Below are 22,922 nucleotides of genomic sequence, written 5' to 3'. Positions count from 1 at the left end.
AGAAGCTGAATATAGATACCAGTTTCTGATTAAGGTAAAGTGTAGGAAATAAATATCCTTTGTTTTTCCTCTTCTGGCTACCAGCCAACCAAAGACATTTGAAATAGAGAGAGAAAGACAGAACGGGGAAATACTGCAAGACACGGTTGAGATCACAAATCTGTAAAATAATCCACCTTCCAAAGAAGCGCAGAGATGCAATGAAGAAACAGGAAAAGCTTGTAATAGACATGTTCAAAAAAAGGCTAACGGGTTGAGTTCATTGCCTATCATGCTGACTCATTGCCTCGTTTCCTTGTGCTCTTTCATCTGTTCCCTGTTGTCTTTCATTCAGATTGACAGCTCTTTGGAGTGCAAACAGCCCTTTTGTTTTGTAGTTGTACTTCACTCAGTCCAGGGAGCTTCAGGCTCTGACCTGGGGTATCACGGTTTAACAATAATGAATTTTGTATTTTATTCATGCAAAGAACTCATTTCCCCTTCCCTCCCCCAGACTTTGCACTGGAGGAATTAGAGAGCAGTTTTTCTGGGGAGTGTTTTTTTTAAAGCTATGCTAATCTGTTGGTCAGAAGGTGAATCACGGGGCATTGCCACTCCCTGCCCACATACATATTAGCAAATTAGCAGAAGAAAAGAAGGTTGCAGGTATAGGAAAGTGCATTACTTGACCTCACTTTCTCTAACATCAGCATGGGCAACCTCCCCCATGCCCTACTACAGAGGAACACCCCTTTTCCCATCTGATGAGAGGCTGGTGGACGTGGCACAGGTGTGTGTTTGATGAGCAGCCAGAAGGCTCTCCCCATCACATCAGAAGGAATGCAGAACAAGAGCTAATATTGAACTTAAAGTAGGGGACTATTGCATAGAAATGGATCTAATCCTCTGCAAACTGTAGCACTCAAATGATTAGTCCAGAAGAGAGTACACAGCATCCCTTCCTCTCCACAGCACACCAAAACTCACATGATCTCCTACACACCACATCAAACCTCAGGTCTCAAAATCCACATGCAGGAAACAGGACAGATGTCAGTGTCCTAGGCTCCTGCAATAGCAGGTAATCCACTAAACATAAATTACACGCTGCTACCTTTATTTGATGCTTAGATTATGGCAATATGGGCCAGTCCATTGCTTCAGATGCTGAAATGCAGCAATACTGATGGTTTGTCCTGCCAACACTTCTAAAAGACCAGCATCTTCTAGAACCACTCAGACATGAGCTGGCTAGTTTTCTGTTTTGACTACTGTGTTAAGCTGCATGAAAAATGATACCTTTGGGAGCTGTGATCTGGAAATCAGGCCATGAAGCACTTGAACAGCCAAGTAAAATATGTGAAAGATAGAGGAATAATGCACTGCACTGCTTTCTCAGTCAACCACAGGCAAAGATCATGTTTAGCTATTGCACTGCTGGCAGCTTTTCCTGGAGTACTCACAGACGCCTTTTCCCTGCATGTGACACTTTGCACATGTATAAAGAAAATGTTCTGAGTTTGGTCCTGGTAATAGTCTGGATGAACATGTCTTTCAGCAGATCAGAAGAAACACTGCCATCAGAAGTTCAGAGACCACTGGAAATTGTTTGGGTAGCAGCAGAAGATAAACACTGCATGGAAAAAGTGGAAGCAAGAGGAAAGACTGAAAAAGAAGACAAGAAAAAAGCAGAAAAGTTTTTGAGAAACAAGTGAAGAGGACAAAAAGGGGAAGAAAACTGATTTACAGCCCAGTGTAGTTTGGAAGACAGGCTCCCGGGTAACCAGCGATAGGACGAGAGGAAATGGCCTCAAGTTACGCCAGGGGAGGTTCAGGCTGGATCTTAGGAAGAATTTCTTCACTGAAAGAGTCACTAGGCATTGAAACAGGCTGCCCAGGGAGGTGGTGGAGTCACCATCCCTGAAGGTGTTCAAAAAATGTCTAGATGTGGCACTTCAGGACATGGTTTAGTGGGCATGGTGGCATTGGGTTGATGGTTGGACTTGATGATCTTTTAGGTCTTTTCCAACCTTAACAATTCTATGATTCTATGATTCTATATGAGGGATACCACGGTTACTGCCTCTGTGGAGGATGAGCTGGTTCCTGATGAAGACTATGGGTGTCTTCCTGAGGACTTCCACTGAGTGCTGGATTGAGTTAGGGAGATCCCCAAACGACACTGACTTCATGTGCAAGCTTTTGTTGTCCTTTTCCCTACCCACCCACCCTGTCAGCTCAAAATGGGGTCTGAGACTGTTCTAGTTGCAAATCAGACAGAGAAACAGAAAATTGCTGTTAACAGTGCGAATTTCTACATAGAAGAGAGGAAGGCATTTCTTAGAAAGTTTTTGCTGCAGATATTTTCCACCTTCTGACACGCTGCAATTCCTTACTGAAATCAGACTCCACCACCTGCTCCTTTGACACCAGGCTCATTAAATCTGGTCCATCCAAATCAGCATTTGAAAATCATGAGTCAGGCTAACATCCACCCCACCCTAAGCGCCTGCCCTTATCCTCTCCAAGGGCAGGATTAGCTTAAAAATTGCCAAGTCTCGAAAAATGCTAAGCATTTGGTTCTTGTGATGAGCCTTGTGGTGACTGAGTCAGTGGGAAGGATACGGTTCATGAGTTCAAGCTTTTCCCCGTGACCAGAAGTTCTCAAAACTTACTCTTTTTACATGAGGAATATCTACACCATGGATGAAAAGTTACTCCAGCTGGAAGCTGTGGGTGGAAAGAGGAGCACAACATAAATGTGCTTCAACTACCTGTAGGAGCTAGGACTGAGTGTATAAACCCTATTGCTTCTAGATCAAGCTCATAGACCCATATGGCATTGTTCCATGGCCTTACCATGCCAGGTGTCTCTTAGCTTAAACATTTGTGCATTGTGCTTCATTGAGCACTATGGATACAGCTTATGGACTCCAGAAGATCAAGACATAAAATGAAACACACCTAGCTGAAACCTCTGGTTTAATTGAATTGGAGTTTTCTTGTTATTGAGCCCAGGGTTTCACCCTCGATTTGCAAAGTCCGTAGTACAAATGTGAAAGCTGTTTACTTCTACACAGTAGAAGTAGCTCCAGAGTTGAAACAGAACTAGATCTCGCTAAGGGTTGCAGCAAAATCTTTTGAATTCTCTGCTTGGAACCCAAAGGAAGAAGCAAATTGGTGAAAATGCAAAACATGCTATCTTTTCCTCTCCTATTATTGGTAAAAATTCCAAAATTTGAATTTAGAAAAACAGATTTTCCTATGAAAAGAATCCTACCTCTCCTGCAAAAATTCTTTGCAGAAACAGTGATTTCTACTTAAAGTGCTCAAAGAAAATTCACAGTTTTTCCAGGAGAGGGTGGAATTCTGCTATTCTTTGTACTCCAGGTAAATGAATAAATAGAAGCATCATGTTCACCAATGTTATTGCATATAGTCAATAATATGATTGGAAATGTCTTTGCGCTGGATTAAATTCAAAAGAATTAGAAAGTGATTACACTTTGCTACATTATTATTGAAAGAACAAAATCTCCTCAGGCTAAGGGAACCATTTGCATTTGGTATATGTTAGATAAGAAAGTATTAGATTTGGTATATGTTAGATAAGAAAGTGGCTAGCATACGGGGTCCGTTTAACTACATCTTGTAAGGCACTGGGCCAAATGATCTCAGGGCATCTCAAAGGTTCATAAAACACACCTGGATATGAGTCTTCTTATGGATCAGGTTCATGGAAAGTTTTGCTGAGGTTTACAGATCACTTGTGTAAATCTCATTGGAGTCATTGTGGTTTTGGCATGGAATCAGAGAATATTGAACCTGAAACCTGTGGTTTGTTTTTAGACTGTGAGTCACACACATGGTGGGTGGAAAGTGGTACAGCTCACTTGATAACAACGGTTTGCACCAGATGAGGGGCTGAAATTGGTTGCAATTATTCATACCTGAACACAGCACGAAACTGAGTGTCACAGTGAGTATGTCAACATGGAACTAGAAAAATTAACTATCCCAAGGAGGGAAATTACCACCTCTCTTCTCTTATTGTTTATATGCACACTACATTTTAAACCAGCTCATTTGCCTCCATGCATCTCATTTCCCTCTTACACTTCTATCAGGGTCTTAATGACACCTGTCATTAAGACAGATAAACTTGGTAGACAGCTGAAACATGAATGGCCTAGAGGATGCCTGCGGGCAGTCTACAGATGTCCGAGAAACGGCTATATGGACGTGTAAATCTGAGTCAGGAAATATGTCAGACAAGCCTGTTTCCTGGCCTTGCACCCTAAGGTTGCTGTAAATGCAGTCATTATTATCAAGAACGATTTAGTAATAATAGTTAGGTCAATACCTTTACTAATAACAGCTAAAAATATAAGTTCTGTCTTTACTGCTAAGTTAAGCAACTCTGGATCCAGAGCACTGGAAAAGAGTTGACTGTACTGTTAAATTATTAGAATGGTCTTTGGAGCATTCAAAGCCTGGATCAACTGGCACTCTCCCAAGCAATTCCTAGGCAGATCTGGGAGTTAACATACACCAGGGACCTTTCCCAAGGAGTAGCTTGAATGTGGCCACCCAGTTTTAGAGGCTATGGGAATTAGACCCTGTTTTGGAGGCTACGTAGTATCAGTATGTATGGATAGTGCCATTTGGTGCCAGGGCCAGAGTATGTGCCCTGATACTATTCTGTCTACTAGAACAGCTGTAGCTCATGGTGCTACTTCTGGCTGAGGGAGATCTTAACCTACAGGTTGCTGGAAACTGGGAAGATACAGTGGGGAAAGAATCACTCCATATGTGCCCTTCTGTCTTCCTCCAAGACTGCTACAACTGACCACTGCCAAAGATGACTTGATTTGACCCAGAGTGGCTAGTCTTGCCACAGCATCCAGTGTGTCTCATTCCAAACTCTACACAAACACAGAAGAAAAATGAGTTTCCTTACCCCAAGGAGTTTCTAATAACTAATCCTTTACAGTCTCCAGTTAGTGGTGCCTGAGGAAGCATTCCTTAACTCATGATTGCTCCCCTGATTAACTTGCACAGTAATTCTCTGATCCCTCAAGGAAATTTGGTTGCATACAGTGCTCATTCCGCAATGTTCTCACTTGTAGAGTCTAAGGCAGAAGAGAGTTTTTCTGGTCATCTTCTCTGCCTTTCTACATAACAGACTGGATCAGATTCACTCATTAAATATAACAACTTATGGTCAGCCTTGAATGTGCCTAAGCAAAAAAACATCTAAGCCTTGACCTGACTCCAACAAACATAAACTAGCCACATCCCTTGGAAAACTCTTCTGATGGTTGATAAATCCCATTTGAGAAGCTTGTGGTAATTGCCACCAGTAGCCATAAACTATGTAGACTATTTGCCATAACACAATGTGGTTTCAAACGCCATACAAAGAAGGAGTACTGGATTTTAAGGAAGAATTTGTTTGTTTATTTTTTAATTTGACACAGTAAAAGGAAGGCCTAGTGATTCAAGGATAAGTGCAAAAATCAGGACACCTGTTACTAGACACATAGTCATGCTGCTGACTTAAAGAAGTTTTAATGACTATTCAGCTGATGGACCCTGGATAATTACCATTTGTAAGAGAAATCCTCTGTTGCTGTGCAGTTGCTGTCACGTAATCCTACACATCATTTCTTATAGTTTAATTGTCTGTGAGGATTTCTGGCCTTTCTATGATCTCTGTCTGCCTCTTTGCCCCTAGAGACATTCGTCTGTCTCCAGAGACAGGCAGTGGGGATCTGCACATAGGTGCATTCTTCTGTGGTTTAGACCATGAAGAAAGAAAATCCACTGGGTTGTATAAGAACTTCCCAGAACAAAGATGAAAGGCCATTGGACAGAGAAGAAAACCTACATATTCTAGTCTATATTTTTTTTTTTTTTAATTGAGATATGTGCTCTTAGTAACATACTTGGTTCTTTTTTAGTGTAGAACTGATGTCCCTAGTAAAAACTGCAATTTTCAACTGTCTCATAAGCCAAGTCATCTTCAAATGTACGGTCCCGTGTCTTATGTTTGCTAATATTTAAATATTTATAGTACTTTAAAATAAGTGTATGAAACCTTGGGCCTGGGTTAATTCCTCCTAGTTTTAGGTGACTGCTTGGAGTCAGTCTTCCAATCTTCATCTATAGTCAATGAAGAGAGATCAACAGGTAAAAGACCTCCTAACCTAAACACCTAATAAGCTGATCAGATTTAGATGAATTAAGTCCAGACCTGTTTATCTTTTAGTGTACAAACTTGCACAAAGTTTCACTGGTAAGTTAATGACATGTCGATGTTAACCTAAATAACAGATTTCTCTATTTGGGCACTATTTCCAGTTAATCATCTGGAAAATGGTAACTAGGGTCTTGGTCTGAAAAGAACTATATGATTTACACTTTTTACTTGCTGAAAATGTAACTGATTTTTCTAAGCTAAAATCAAATTAAATTTCTCTCCTTTTTCACTCTGCTTGATGCTTAAGAGCAAAAATACTGGTTTCACCTCGTTCAAGACTTCAGGGGTTAGAATGAAAATTCAAATATGTAAATTCCAATAGAACTACTCTGGATTTATACTAACATTGGAATCAGTCACTTTCAGTCACTGTTTCTACTGACCTGAGCTTTGCATAATTATTATAGGCTAATTTTGAATTCACAGCACTGGAGAACTCTCTGACCCAAGAGCAATGAGGGCCCTGTAATCCAGGCCACAGAAGAAACAACCAGTGAATAAACTGACTTTTCCTAGGAAGTTCATAAAGTATAATTTTGAAAATATGTGAGAGGTAAATAAGCAGACAAATGGGAGCAAGAGAAGACAAAATAACAGCAAAATACATGTGCTCACAAAAGTAGGAGCTCTGCTGGCCTCCAATGGATCTTGATGCTACAACACCACCTTTGGCCTTCATATGAACTTCACCTGTATTAGGATTCTGTATAACTGCCCATGACCTTCTTCTGACTTTGTTCCATGAAAAAGAGGTAAAATGTTCAGTTAGACTTCATGAAATCACTGTCATTTCTTCCTTTTCAGGTAAAACCTTAGGCTAAAGCCAATTGGAAAAAAAAGAGACAAAATGAGGGATATAAAAATAAGTGATAGAAGTTTTATCTGGGGAAGAAAACATACTGATGTGCAAAACCAGTGAGACTTTCAGTCCAAAATTTTATTTCCCTGTGATTTATGATTGAATTAAACTTAGAGGTTTACTGGAAACATTTGTGGACTAGGTGGACTACAAAAGGAAGAAAATGCTTTTCTTTGCTTTTTCAAATCGATACTACATGAGAGGAACACAAAATAACAAGCCTGTTCCATGTGTGTCTAAGTTTATACTCACATAAACATATAATAGGAAACCAAAGACTTGCAGTATTGAAGTGTTCTGTCTTTACTCAACAAAATGGTAAATTAAAACAGACCCAGGAGGACAATATATGCCAACCATACATTATGTTGAAGAGTTAATTTAACTTAAGATTTGAGTTTAGATCTAGAGTTATAGTAGTAGAAGAAAACAAAAGCAGATTGAAGGTGCAACACTCTCAGCTCTGCAAATAGCACTTTTATAGATGGAAGAGACTGATTCACCTGTAGGAGAGGAGATTTTTCCATTTTTGTGTTCAGTTTTCAAGAGGTCAAGGAAAAGCTGCCAGCAAAAGAGATATTGGGAACTTGCTTTTAAATGATGTGAATTATGTTATTCTAAACCAGACAGATATGAAGTCAATCAAGCAGTAGTCCAGATACATTGCTTAGGAATGAATCTTACTGTTATTCAGCTAATCTGTCAAATCTTGGGAACAAATGTCAAAAGTTACTGTTCCTCCCACTCCCAGCCATCTTTCCAAGACACAGTGGCCTCTGTAATAAGGCTAGACAGAGACATGTGATAAAAGAAGTTAACAAAATTATTAAAAGACAATTTGAATTATTATTCAAAGAGAATAATATTAGAAACAAGGAAATACCCAAGAAATACGAAGCATCCAGGCACCTTTGAATAGTCATGGAAGAATGGAGGCATGTTTTTATTTTCTCTGACGGAAAATGCAAATGTAAGTATAAAGGCAAGAGGTACCATCAAAATTAATCTTCAGCACCAGCTGAAGTAGGTTATTTCAGGAAATCCCCCAAATTGTGTGACAAATTCACCATTTTCATTCCTCAAAGAAACCATTAGTATCTGGTGAAAACTCTGGGACCCAACCAATTGTGTATTGGGAAAAGAGATGTTGAAGATGAGGTATGACAAGAAAACTTAGACAGAAGAGTGAAAATGGTTTAGAGCATTCTTGTGAAAGGAAAAGTTTGGAAAATCCAAGACAGAGTGACTTTTTCTGTGGCTTAAATACTTTGCACAGAATCACAGAATCACGGAATCACAGACTGGTTGGGGTTGGAAGGGACCTCTGGAGATCATCTAGTCCAACCCCCTGCCAAAGCAGGGTCACCCAGAGCACGTTGCACAGAGTAGCATCCAGGCGGGTTTTGAATATCTCCAGAGAAGGAGACTCCACAACCTCCCTGGGCAGCCTGTGCCAGGGCTCTGGCACCCTCAAAGTAAAGAAGATTTTCCTCATATTGAGATGGAAGAGACTATCACTCGAGACTAGAGTAACAGCTCCAGGAAATCCTAACAGGAATGACCATTGAATGAGCAGTAAAGAACAGTTAAAAAACAAGAGGTAAATGACTGAAATGAAGAATGGCCAAAAAATCACTTTAAAAGATTCCCCAGAAAAGATATTAATAATCATGTATTTCCTAGCTACGTGTAAGCTGATAACGTTGATCAGGTTGGACCCATAGTCAGCTATTACTGCAGTTTTCTACACAAGAATAAAAGAAGTGCAAATTAAATTACTAAGGTACAGAACATGAACTGCCTATTGACAAGATGGTAATGAACATTTTCATATGCAAAAAAGGAATCCCAAGGGACCAAGGAGAGATTATATGATGGTGTTTGATTCACACCCACATTTCTGCAAATGGAAAACATGGAGAAAGAAAGAGAGGGAGAAAAGTTTTCTATGAGACCCCAGGGATATATAGTGGAAAATATCATTATCACTACACAGAGGATAATCTTAAACACTATGGCATGCCAGAGAAGATAATCTAGCTGCAACAAAGAGCATCAATATCTTTTGAAGTGATCTTCATGTGCAGCTTGGGCTGAACAATTTCAAGAAACAAAGGCTGAATTAGGAGTGGGGATGAAAAACGAGTGACAAACCTATTGACACATTGTCTCCTGAAGAGGCCTACATAGCTCGTCACTTAAACTGTCAGCAAAGACGTTAGTGTGCAAAACTTAGGTGTCATCAGCTTAAAATACTCCACAATGACCACTTCTGGTGAGTTAGTACCCATGTAATTGTAGCCATGTCTTGCCATGTCTTGGCATGTTGGGATGAGATCCGACTCTGGGAGAATAGAGACCTTTAGGCAGGATGATCACCACTGCAGAGCTGAAAACGTAAAAGACAACTGCATGCCTTTAGACAGAAAGAAAGATGGAGGTTGAGTAATAGTGAAAATATTGTGTTTACTGAGAATGTATTTACTGTATATCCCAGCTGAAATATCAGTGTTTATAATGACTAGGAAGAAAAGGCTTTATAATGACTAGAAGGAAAATCGTAGGAAACTCATTTATGAATCACAAGGATAACATTAAGACTGCGCTAAGAAGTAGAAGGCAAATCTTTTCTTTAGAGAAATGGGTGAAAAATTTCAAAAATGGAAGAAGTGAAGAGGAAGTTACTACCACTGCACAAGAATATTATCTCCGTGCGGACTGAACAGGAGCCCAAGTCTTGTAAACTGGAGAAATCAATGACAAGATAAAATCTTTATCCATAGATTATAAGACATCTTGGAAGCAGGATTGGGTTTGATTTTTCTTTTTCCTAATTCGAGTTGGCTACAATTGTAGTAGTAAAGCAAGTACTGCCAGGCCCTATTCTTCAGAATGGAGGTCAGCTGAAGCAGCCTGGCTGCACAAACGCAGGTGGCCACATCCAAACCACCTACAGTGAATGGCCCCAGGCCCTGACTCTAAACTGCTGGGAGACTGTTGCTCTGGATCAAGACCAAAGAAGGGAAGATGTTAAGAATTTAACAGAATGGAGAAGAGAGGGATGAGATCCCACTCTAACTCTTTAATTTCGTAGTATAGTTGTGGTACTTGCAAATAAATTGATGGAAGCTAGAAAAAAAGAACCTAATTTATTCTGAAGGCCTCTAGACACCTATCTTTGGCCAGCTCCAAATTCAATGGACTGTCATCTTAGTCTCAACAGCTATGGGAGCTTAGCCACTTATCTCACTTATAGAAACATTTAGACACTGACATTCTAAATGTTGGACGGGGCTCTGAGCAACCTGATCTAGTTGAAGATGTCCCTGTTCGTTGCAAGAGAGGTTGGACTAGATGACCTTTAAAGGTCCCTTCCAACCAAAACCATTCTATGATTCTATGATTCAGGTAGCTGAGTCTGAAATTAATACAGCTTCTGATATCCACAGTCATTTAGACAGTTACTTGGCAAGTACCTATCTAAAGTGCCTATTTCTTTCCATTGACTGCTGAAATACCCTAGGGCATGGGATTTCCCTTGCCTACCTTGCAGTTGCCTACAAATGAGCCATTTTTTTCTACTTTCTCTTTAGGAGAAACACAGACTCCAGACACACTTAGAAAAGATGAATCCCATAGTAGGGTGGCCAGCTTGCTCATCTTGGACTTACACAACTGACTCTTACGGTGTGAAGTTTGAGGAGATGAATTATCTGTTTTGCTTATCCTAGGCCATGCTCGGGTTGTCCACAGCTAAGTTCCCTCTCTTGCTCCTGGGTCCCTTTTCTTAAATCCTCAGTTTCTGCAGGACCCTCAGTTTCTCAGAGAGATTGCAGTTTCACTTGTCTGGCATATGTGGTGTAGCACCATCCTTTCCCGGGCATTTCACCTCATCTCTGACTGCAGTCGGGCTGCCACTCTTTTAGCCTCTAGATCAGTAGGGTTGTGAAAGCTGTAGCAGTAGGATGTTCGGGAAGGACATTTTCCTTGGATCCTTCAGCTGAGAACAGGAAGCTCTTTCCAGAGTGGTGGGCACAGCAGAAAACACTGTGATATGACATGTTGCCTCCACCAGGAAAGCTGGCTTAAGGCACCATTATCCCCTCCCTCTCTCCTTCATGGCTGCACGCTCCTGTCCCTGTGCCAGGTCAAAATGATCTGGGTTAAAAATATTCCTCCATTTTTTTCCCCCTCCTGGATAGTGGGTCATTTGACCCCAAGTCATTTCAGCCATCTGGTTCAGAAAGCGACACCACAAATGGTTGTAACATTACCACTGAGGAGCTGGCATACAGCACTGTGAAGGTGGAAAATGTGGCAAGGAGCAGGGTAACTGCTCCACTTGGCTGCATTGCCAGGGACAAGTCAGGCTAACATGTGAGACCTCTTCAGAAAAAATGGAAATACAGGTTAGTCTACGTTACAAAGAGATGGAGAAGAAATCAGGAGAATCTCAGGTTTGTCAGGAAATTCCTTCGTGAACGGAAGAACAAAGGAGTGGTCATGCCCCAAATTTATTATAAGAGTTCACCCCAGTTGGCACATTCACCAAATCATCAATACAAATGAGTCTCCTGATCCCACTCATACCCTGATTACTTATGCATTTATTAGTTATATTACCATAATGCTGGGGATGCCACATCATGAGCAGGACCTTGTTCTGTTAGGAACTATGCAACCGCAAGGTGCTACCTAAGGGCTGTCTTATTCTGTTGAATTCCCAGTTGTTAGGTATAGAAAAGTTAAGCCTCCGTTGGGACATGCCTCCCAGGAGAGGGTAGGAAACTCCATTACTAGAAGTTTATTTAGGGTTTTATACCCAGCTGCAAAACATTGAGCTTCTGGACTGCCATCAGAAGTTGCTTCCCATTGACTCAAAACAATATCTGATGTATGAAGTTCTTGAATAGCTGAACAAGATTCTTCTACATCACCCCTTCGTATACTTAATAGGGAAGTAACTAATGTGATCTTAACTACACAAGCCCAAAGGATTAAGATAATGTGCGTAAACTTTTGGCCTGATGAGCTGAAGGATTTGCATCAAAGGGAGTGCAAACGCTGATGTGATAACACCTGTTAGAATAACTGACCAACACCAGTTATCAGACATACTTGCCTTCTTCCCATCAACGGTGTAGAGCTTCTTCACTGGGAACTGCAGGATCTCTGAAATCTCATCCAGGAGTGTTTTGAAACTCCTGGCATTTCTGCGGTTCAAGATAATTGAGCGTCGAAACCCACTTTCTCCATTTTTAACTAGAGTGATTTTCTTGGGTAATCTGGGGCCATGCTGAGTGAAAGGTGTGGAATGATCTTCAAGCTTGCCCTCCTGAGCTACTCTTCTCAAGCTACTGGAGGGATGACCACTTCGTGGAGGGACTGGCCTGTGTCTCCCAGAAATAATGCTAATAGGCTTGACATATTTCTTGTCGGAGCAAAGGTAGCATCCTCCATCCTCCAGCTGGTCCAGTTCACTGATGCAATGTATTCCTCGTGGGGTGGTGATGGTCCGTACCCCAAATGGCAGTGGGACCCGATGAGAGAGGTCATCCATGAGTGCATTGAAGCTCTTGAAGCTTCGCTGGTTGATGGCCATCTTGACTCCCGCAAACTGAGGATCTCCACTCTTGAAGAAGGTTATTTTTTTGGCTGGGAGTACCTTGGTGATAGTGCTTGCCCGAGCCACGGAGGGAAGGGGCTGCTCATTGTTGTAGGAGCTGGTGGTTGACAGGTGGTCAGCAGGCACCTGACTCATCCCTCTTGCTTAAAGGTAACTACAAGAGAAGAAAAACAGAGTAGGGTTTGTTTGAGTCATGCAGAATCAGTGCTTGGCTAGCATGGTAGCAAAGTTCGTTTTCCTCACAACAGTTTTACCATCTATGTTTGATCAAGAGCAGATTGTACCAACACGGAGTTATGAACTCACTGGCTCAGGTAGATATGAGGAAACACAGCAGGAGGACTAGCCATAACCCTGCTCCTCACAGTCAAACCATCCTTGTCCTGCAGATGCCAATGAGAACTCAGTCAATGTTAGTCACCCCTGAGACACAAAAAGCATGAGTCAGACCCCAAGCAAAACCCACAAAAAATGATATTTGTGTATTGTTGTCCTTTTGAGTTTTGTGTCTTCCTTGCTTATATTTTTGAGGTTTTCTCTGAAACTATCAGAGCCAGTGATTACTTTGTTTTTATTTTTACAAGCAGAGTGCTGTGATTGTCGTGTAACCCTTTAACCCTGTGAACGGGTGCGTAACAAAAAACAAAACAAAATTGAATTTTTTCGTGTAGTGATTGCCCATTGTAGCACACAGTCACTCCTGAGTGTACCGAGGGGCAGAGTAGCCTGATTTCAGAACAGCTCCATGTGATCATGCCATAGTGTGCTAAGGCAAGATCTGGATGGAAATTCGTGGCAGTCATGCAAACAAAAAACAGTAAGAAATATCTCAAGACCTCAAATGGAACTAGAAAAGTTGTTTCTGCCAAGCAGTGGGAAAATGTGAGTTCAGCCTGGTAAGCACAGATGTGAGGAGAATGATCTGCCCAATTTGTGTCAGAGCAGCTGGTGTCCTTCAATTTGAAAGCTAAGCTGACTTTGGTGTTTAAGTCTGGAGGTTGAACCCCACCTTTTGGAACCCAATTGTTGTTAATGTCCTTGCCATGGTGGAGACACGTGGAAAAGAGACTGGACTCTGGTCTTTCTCCCTTGACATTGTCATAGAATCATAGAATCATAGAATCATAGAATCTTAGAATGGTTTCGGTTGGAAGGGAACTTAAATGCATTGTCTTAGAAGTCAATAACCAAAAATTTCAGACCCCACATTGAATGAAACTACTATGCCAAAAAAAAGAAGATGCTTTGGTTTTGACATTGAAAAAAAAATTAACACTACTTGCAACTGCTAAAATATTGGTTGTAATCAGTATGATAAATGACTATTTCATGAATATGAACAGTGATTCCACAGCTGACTTTGAGTTAATTACTCAAACGTAAATGGAGACTCTCACAATGGCATTTAGAGATGTCATCTTTTGATCAGAAGTTACTGCTTACATACAGTGAGCAAACCATTTGAATTGTTAGTAAGGAATACAGTAGCTTGTCTTGTAGCTTGTAGAAGGTGGTTCTGGCTACAAGCACCTACATCCAATTTACTTTCCAAATTATGTTCTTAACTGACAGCAGTTTTCTATGGCAACTTCAAAAAAATCTCTCATGAGAAAGAAATTTTTTTTACTGTTCACAAATGAGTTAGAAAACAATAAATATATTTGTAATGACATGTTTCCTTCAGTCTGCTCCTGGTTACACTTCTTGCAGCAGCTGAATAAAGTTCTAGTTTCAAGAAAATAGACATGCTATTCACAAATTACTCTTTGGAGAACCAGTTTGGTAATCACTGTAATTAACAGGAATTTTGTCATTGATTGCAGAGGTGCAGCATTCAAAAAGCTGTAAATGCTGATTTTACCCACATTTTAGAACAAAACCATTATTTTCTTGCTATGCCACTCTCAAAAGAAATATTTGTGCTCTTTGTACTACAGCAAATTCAGTCCTGCAATAAATGGAAGTTTAACCTCGGCTAGGTGAGAAAAGACATTAGGCACCATATGAAAGATTATTATTTTGACAAATCTCGGATTTTATATATCTATGCACACTGAAAAGATTTCAGTATTATTTATTCTTTCCATATACATATTTCACCAAGCAATTATTCACTTATTTATTTCCCAGTTAAAGGTCAATCCATCACTCTGCCTTCCAGGGAAAAACATATCTCATTTCTCTGTTTTTCAACAGCTTTCAGAAAGGTGGCTCTAACTTTTTCTCCATGAGTCCCACATTGGAAATTATGCTGCCAGGGTCTGAGAGCTCTGAACAAACCCATTATCCAAATTGTAGACTCTGGACCAATGGTGGTCCACAACATTCTGGCTGCACTCCCAGAAATCTAACTGCTTCCCAAGAGTTTATTCTACCTTTTTTTAAGCTGTTAAATCATATTGAAAGAAGTATAAAAAATTAAAATATGGGACAAATCATAGTAAACTTTCCAAAATTCTAATTTTCTTTGGGAATAATTTCACAAGACCATTAACAGATCACCAATGTAAAGGAACACTGTCCCTTAAGTTTTGGGTGATAGAGTTGGTTACCCATCCAAGCCTAAATGGTCTGTCAGATCTGCTCTTATGAAGCAGTATATAAGATGAAGAAAGAGCCTTCCACAAAAACCTTGCATGAAATACAAACAGCTCCCACAGAGAGAAGTTCTGTATTGTCCATCTGAAGTTTCAGAATGGGAAGGGGATTCTACTGTATAACGGGCAAGGCAACAAAAATGGTCATCTTGCCCAAATACAACCTTTTATAGATACATAAGAGAGGAGTCTCAATGCATATTTTTGTACTTACATTGAAATACTTCATGCCTCTTGCTCAAGATGACTTTTCCTTATAGGATATCCAAGCGATTAAAAATAAATCAACAAAATAATTTTAAAAAACCCCAACACAGCCAACCAACCACCTCCAGGATCTAATGCACTGGACAATGCAGGGAAAAGCGTTAGCAGGTTACATGCTGTCAATCAAACTGTCCTCAAAATGACTGACTACAGCTTGGAGGGTTAATCAGGACTGTGTTGCTAAGGATAGAAAGAAAAGCTACCTAAGCTGCTGGAGAAGGCTCTCAAATCCACTGAAGCTTTAGGCACAGTTTGCCCAATCCTTCTCTTGCTTGCACCTATGTAACTCAGGTATAAATCTGACTCAGTGACACTCCTCTCAAATCGTACTGGTGTAAGTGAGAATGCAGTCAAGGCCAAAAAGGTAATATTTTCCTCTTGCATAAAGGCCTGCAGAGATCTGGATAACTTCCCTGAGCCACCCCATTCATCAACTCGTCAACCCACCCACTCATCAGCGGTACCTTGGAATCAGATTTGTCTTTTGGGTACCTCCAGGGAAATCAATGGAGCTAGAGTAAAGATGATAGTAGTTCTTAAGGGTTTGTGTATATGTTTGTTACTTCTCGGCTGGTTGACGGTCACTTACTCAGGACATAGATGGCTGAGATTCATAACAATTTTTCAGTGAAATATTATCTTAATAGGAAAAGTCTGGTGAGTCCTAACCCAAATATTTTCAAGTTAGTGGCAGTTGTCAAAGTCAATGTCTCAGATGAATGCTCAACAGCTGGATCACTGAGATTGGGGCATGAAATAAGGACAGACAAGCAACCTGTCAATAATACATGATGGGAAATGACATATGCTTTCATAGTTCACCTATGAGAGCCTTCCTGCTTTCTCTCACACTTCCTCTTTGCAAAGAAAACACACGTACAACAACAAAAAAATCGATCAGTTCGATTCACATACAAAATAAATGGAAAATTTCAATGGACTGGAATTCTTGTCTTCTAGCAGTATTTATTCATTCTGTACACAGCCAATGCACCCATGCACCAATGTAACTTACAGCATTAAGCACATTCTTCTGTAGAAAGTAATTACTTGCATAGAGTCCAAAGTCATAAAAGGGCTTTTATTGGAACGGTAGGGATTTGGGGATCCTGCAGGAATAGGTTCAGCAAGTTTTACATCTCGTATCCTTAACATGAATCTTCCAAATATAAGATCAGTGTTTGAGCCACTATATGGTCCTCCCTATACAGCATTGCTTTTCCACCTGTGGAAAGCACACCTTTCAGGGTCCAGAGACCATTCATGTGGGATCCTTGATCCAGAAGAACAAGGTCATCTTTCTGTAGGCTTGCATCTACTAGAAGAGGTCAGCAGCTCTACTGGAAAATTGGTAGGAGTCCATTCATGGGAAAGACTGAACCCCTCGTGGAGGTCATTCAACTCAATCAGGACTGTGCCAGGCAGCCTGGCCCCTATCTTTCAATTTTCCACCACCTTTTAGTCTCAAAAAGACTAAAGCAGAGCAGGCAGGCAAGTCATGAAATTCTAAATCCTATCAAACCTCTGCTATCAAACTTCACACAGAGGAAACCGTTTGACAATGTGGTTGGGCATCCATTATGTGAACCCTTAGCCAAAACCCCTGGGACCCCCAATACATCTGCCACATGTCTCTTCACATCTGCCTACAACTTCTTTTCCCTCACACTAGGCTTTTTATCTCTGAACTTTTTTTGCAGCCTTCTTTCTGTTGGGGACATAAAAGAAGGAGAGGAATCCAGGTACCTCTCCAGAAGGTGCCTGAGCTGACGCAGGGGAGCTGTCAGAGAGCTTGACTCAAAAAATTGAGCACCAAATCTATAACCTCTGTTTGAGAGAGGTCCTCCTCTTGGTAGGAACAGTGTATTTGTGATTGCAGCCATTGCAACCATCCCTTGAACCACACCTCTGGACCAGTAAGCTAGAAGGCATGCTGGAGATGCAAGCCTCTATCTTCTGTGCTAAAAACAACCTGGATTTGATGGTACCTACAGCGTACATCATTTTCCTCTACCATTTTCAGAGACGAACGTGGGCACATTCGTCTAGGGGAGTTTGGATTCATTGCATCTGAGATCATTTATTTCTTTCTGTACTCTTCTGGGATTCACTTGGGAATCTACCACATGGATATGTCCTCTACTACAGCTGTACTGTGCCTGTGTCCTATTCCTTACAGGTAAGGACAGTCAGGGTCCTGAGCAGAAACAAGCACAATGTTAGCTTCTCTCAGGCTGTATTTCCAGCTACTGCCTTCAATGCAATGGATTACATGGCACTTAACCCAGGTAATCAAGGAGCCCAGCTTCCTGGAGGATAAGAATTAGTCTCAGGGATCAGATTCACCTACAGCAAATCTCCCTCCTATTCTAGATGCATTATCTAATTAGTTTTTCAGCCATCAGCCATGGGTGCAAAGAAAGAAAACCCTGTGAAAATGCTAAAAAATAGTGGGTTTTTGCAATATTTCTTACATCTAAAAGCATTTATTCTATAGGCAATGTCTCTACAGTTGATACATCAGTCTTCATGGACTTAAATTATGAACTTGAGTCCCTTCAAGATGAGTTAAAATACAGCTGAGAAACATCATTACTTTGCCAAGAGTCACCCTCACAATGCAAATAAGTGCATTTGTGAAGTTGAAGGCCAAAGCTCGTGGTATCAGTAGCAGTTCAGAGAATAGGGACTGAGCCATAAAGACCTGGTTACAGGATCGGGACCTCAGACCATCCAGACCTTACTGAGGTTGGGTCCTCAGTGCTATACTGAGACTTTGTTCAGACTCCTGAGTTATGAGATTTGCTGTCTGCTTAAGAGGAAACATAAGGATAGCTCTACATGCGTACAACATAATAAAACAAGATGATGGACAGCACACAGAGCATCCATTATGTTCTCTTGGTGAGCAGAAACAGACAGGGACACGGTGGTGTCTGTTCGTTATTCCTTCCCCTGCATATCCTTTTGTCTCCTTTAGGTGACCTTATTGCAGTCTACAACTACCTGAAGGAAGGTTGTAGTGAAGTGGGAGTCGGCCTCTTCTCCCAGGCAACTAGCGATAGGACAAGAGGACACAGCCTCAAGCTTCACCAGGGGAGGTTCAGGTTGGACATTAGGAAGAATTTCTTTTCAGCAAGGGTCATTAGCCATTGGAAGGGGCTGCCCAGGGAGGTGGTGGAGTCACCATCTCTGGATGTGTTTAAGGAAAGACTGGACATGGCACTTAGTGCCATGGTCTAGTTGACAGAGTGGTGTCAGAGCAATGGTTAGACTCGATGATCCCAGAGGTCTCTTCCAACCTGGTTGATTCTGTGATTCTGTCTCCCATCAATCAATTCTCTGAGTTCCTCAATACAATTGTACTGTAGCATCTCCCCTAGGATGCTGTTAATTGCAGTCCACTGTGAAATTAAAGCGTTCGTCCACTGTGAAATTAAAGCGTTCTTCCACTGAAGGGAGCAGAGAAGCCGTAACAGAGGACTGGTTTTTCTTTTGCTAAAGAAATGTAGGATTTGCCTTTCCTAAAATGAAAACAGGACCTTAAGAAACAAGCCCAGAGCGGCCAGTTCTGCCACATACTCACACCCAGCTGTGGTCTATCAAAGTAGCAGCCCTGGTTACACACGCTTCTGCAATAGGCTCCAATGCAGCAACATTCGCATCTGGGTGTTTCAGACTGCACACGGTTCAGCTCAACAACAGTTCAGAAATATCGCTAGAAGCTGGGGACAATGCTTTTGTTTCAGAGGGTATTTCTAGTGCCGTAGTCAGGCATTCCTAAGAATATGGCTGTTTAAAAGACCAGGATTTTAGGTAACCTGCACTGCCCTTTACTCACATTTCTGGGGAGAATAGTTTTGAATTTCCTTTCGAGGTGGGTTTTAAGTTTTATGTCCAAGCTGATCCACATGTTTGTGCCACAAAACTGATAAACTTTTGTGGTTTTTATCACATCAGATGGAGGTAACAGCACGGCAAGATCGGAGCAGCTTGCCAAGTTCTGGGCCAGACACCTAGAATTGACACAATTGACTACATGAAAGGAACACGATCATAAGAAATATATGTATCACAAGGATTAAGTGTGGGCTGAGCAGGGTGTTAGCAGTCCTTTCATCTTCTCATGAAGACTGGCATGCATGTCCCTTGATTATGTGATCATAGCCATACAAGGTAGCTCCTCTACTTCCCATCTCTCATTCTGGGGCTGTTTCTATCTACAAGGAGGTTATAAAAGCTCAGGCACAGAAGCAGTTTTATAGACAGCCAGTTGAGATTTCCTAGGCTGGGTAACTCATATGCACTCACTCCCCTTAACAACCCAAGCTTATCTTCCTCACCTTCCTGTCTGTAAAAGGGAATGAAGAAAGAACGCTGAGCAAAGCTGATCATGTGAGCATCCAGGAAAGCAAAACAGCTGACTAGAGCAAGCAGCTGAAGAACTAGGAATATGCACAAAAACCAGGACCTGAGGCAAGCCATGCCTAAAAAGTGACACCCAGGAGCCAATTACTGGGAGATAAACCAAGAAAGCATCCTGGGCTGCATCCCCATCAGCGTGGCCAGCAGGTCAAGGGAGGGGATTCTGCCCCTCTGCTCCGCTCTCGTGAGACCCTACCTGGAATACTGTGTTCAGCTCTGGAGCCCCCAACAGAAGAATGACACGGAGCTGTTGGAGCGAGTCCAGAGGAGGCCATGAAGATGATCAGAGGGCTGGAGCACCCCTGCTATGGAGACAGGCTGAGAGAGTTGGGGCTCTTCAGCCTGGAGAAGAGAAGGCTCAGAGCAGCCTTCTAGTATCTGAAGGGGGCCTACAGGAAAGCGGGAGAGGGGCTTTTTACAAGGACAAGTAGTGACAGGATGAGGGGGAATGGTTTTAAACTGAGAGAGGGGAGATTTAGATTAGATATTAGGAAGAAATTCTTTCCTGTGATGGCAGTGAGACACTGGCCCAGGTTGCCCAGAGAAGTTGTGGCTGCCCCGTCCCTGGCAGTGTTCAAGGCCAGGTTGGATGGGGCTTGGAGCAACCTGGTCTGGTGGAAGGTGTCCCTGCCTGTGGCAGGGGGGTTGGAACTAAATGATCTTTAAGGTCCCTTCCAACCCAAACCATTCTATTCTATTCTATATTCTAAAGTCACCATGAGATTTGAAGAGGTTTCAATCTACAGCTGGATCTGGGCTTGGCAGCTAAAGGCTGTATGTCAGTAGAAGAAACTCATTGTAGATTCAAGCAACTGCAGGTGTTGGAAGCTTTTTTTCCAGTTTCTGTGCAAACCCACTCCAACTCTTCTTCCTCAGGACTGTGCCCAACTCTGCAAACATACAGGCACTTCATTGCACACCTCCCAAGTTCAATGTGGGGCTCTCTATATGTGCAACAAAACCTCCACTTGCAGCCTAGTGTTTTCATCCACCATAAGGCACAAGTTAATTTCCTCTACACCACCATCATTTCCCAATTTTACACTTCCAACAAAATGTTTACTTGAGATTATTAAACCTTTGATATGTGACATTTGCTTTTTTCCCAGTATGGATCTCATTTTTCTGACAATTTCTAACATTTCTAGGCCCCTTTATAACATTTCTTTTTCCTTTCTGATGCCCTCAGTTCCTTCCAAATGATTATCAATTTTGATTTTCATTAATGTGTTTTTTGCACTCTTTAAAAAATATTTCAAAAGACATTAAACCAAATCAGATCCCTCCACATTTCAATATGTATACTCTTTGTCTCTCACTTTTTCAATATGTTTATTACGGAATCTGTGGACAGCTTTTATTCATCCAACAATGTATCTTCTAAAACCCTTTGAAATAATTATATGGTGCTTAATTTGGCTCAGAAAAAATCTTATGAACAGTAAAAGCAGACAAGTTTCTCTGGCATCATGTATTTATTTGGTCTTTTATCCACAATTCTTGTGCCATACAGCTGTGTACTTATTTCTGCATTAAGTTTTGTCCCATTATATTGGAAGACACAATGTCTCACCTGGAGTGACTCTCTCCTTTTGATTTGGAGTAGTAGGGTAAAAAGTATCAGGGATATTATCCCAGCCCTTCCTCCTTTATTCATCCCAGTTAGCACCAGTTGCCTTTGGGAAGTGATACAGTTGGTTTCTCTATTCATTCTCTAATGCCCAGCATGCCAACGTGATCGGCAAAGCTGGTCTGTGTGCTTTCCAATTTTTTCAAGGATTCCTCTGCTTGTTCTTTATCAATTATATTTTTTTAATAGTGACTTCCTTCCTCACTTTAAATCCTGTCCCAACTACTCTCCTATAGTTTTCTTCTTTAGGAGAGATTTTTTTTTTAAAGGTGTTCGATAACTCAGCCAGTGAGCTCCAGTGAGTCCTCCTTTTTCATTTATTAATGATCCTACTTTTTCCACTACTTTTGCTCTACCCCCAGAATTTACATCCTTCCAATTTTACGTATTCTTGATTTTAATTCATGTCAGCAGAACTTTGACCTCTCATCAAGGTTAGCATTGCTAATACTGGTACCCTGGCCAAAGTCTAAATTTGGTGATTCCTGAAATTTTTGCTTGCCTACACTTTTAACACAATAAACTGTTCTTTCTTTTCCCCATCTATTGAATCTCAGTGCCAGATTCTCAGATCGGATGAGGCAGCAGGACTCACTGGAGCTCACGAGATCTCTTGGGATTAGTGCTTGAACACCTTCTCCTTTCGGGCACTGTGCAGGAGCAGAAGGGACAATGCTTTCTCTCCGATGCCAGCTGTGTGACAATGGTGAGTATTTCCTACACGTACTCTCCTTCCCAGATGTGTTTGGGCCATTCTGGAAGAACAAAGTGTTGTGGTAGGGTAGTACAGTCAGGTGGCTCCACAACTGCTCAACCCCAAACAGGGTCACAGAGATCATGTGCAACCAGGGAGCAGGGACAAGGATCAGCCAACACCTGGGCACTGTGGGACAAATATATCCTAGCTGGGCAGTATACTTCAGGCTGGATGTGGATGTCTTTAATGTCTCTACTCGAGACAGTCACTCCAGCCTTCCTTCAGAGTCACCAGAAAGATATAGTGTCTTTTAGGCTGTGTTTATCTCATCCTGAACTGGATATCTCAGATGAACTCTATCTTAAAACTATTGTTTCACAGAATCACAGAATCAATCAGGTTGGAAGAGATCTCTGGGATCATCTCAAGGTGATAAACACAGACGGTGACAACAAGGTTGTTTCATCAGCTGCATAGCATTCCTTGTGTTCTGACTCTAAATTACCAGAAATGAATACTTGTATTGCTAACAAAGAAGGGGTAGGTGGGGGAATCTCCTTGACTGACCCTTCAAAGAACA

General features: G+C 41.4%; 1 protein-coding gene across 1 annotated transcript in view; it reads right to left on the bottom strand.

Annotated features, from left to right (window-relative positions):
- The window catches only part of RP1L1 (RP1 like 1), a 32,147-nt gene extending 14,625 nt beyond the window's left edge, over nucleotides 1-17,522 (bottom strand). The window contains exons 1-3 of the mRNA XM_068396767.1: nucleotides 17,497-17,522; nucleotides 17,337-17,370; nucleotides 12,223-12,807 (exon numbers count right to left, since the gene is read on the bottom strand). Of these exons, the coding sequence (XP_068252868.1) occupies nucleotides 12,223-12,807; nucleotides 17,337-17,370; nucleotides 17,497-17,522 (645 nt within the window). The remainder of the gene's footprint in view (nucleotides 1-12,222; nucleotides 12,808-17,336; nucleotides 17,371-17,496) is intronic.
- Nucleotides 17,523-22,922: the final 5,400 nt, after the last annotated feature.

Source organism: Nyctibius grandis, chromosome 1 (assembly GCF_013368605.1).
Source record: "Nyctibius grandis isolate bNycGra1 chromosome 1, bNycGra1.pri, whole genome shotgun sequence".
NCBI lineage: Eukaryota > Metazoa > Chordata > Aves > Nyctibiiformes > Nyctibiidae > Nyctibius > Nyctibius grandis.
This window is presented reverse-complemented; position numbering and strand designations above follow the sequence as displayed.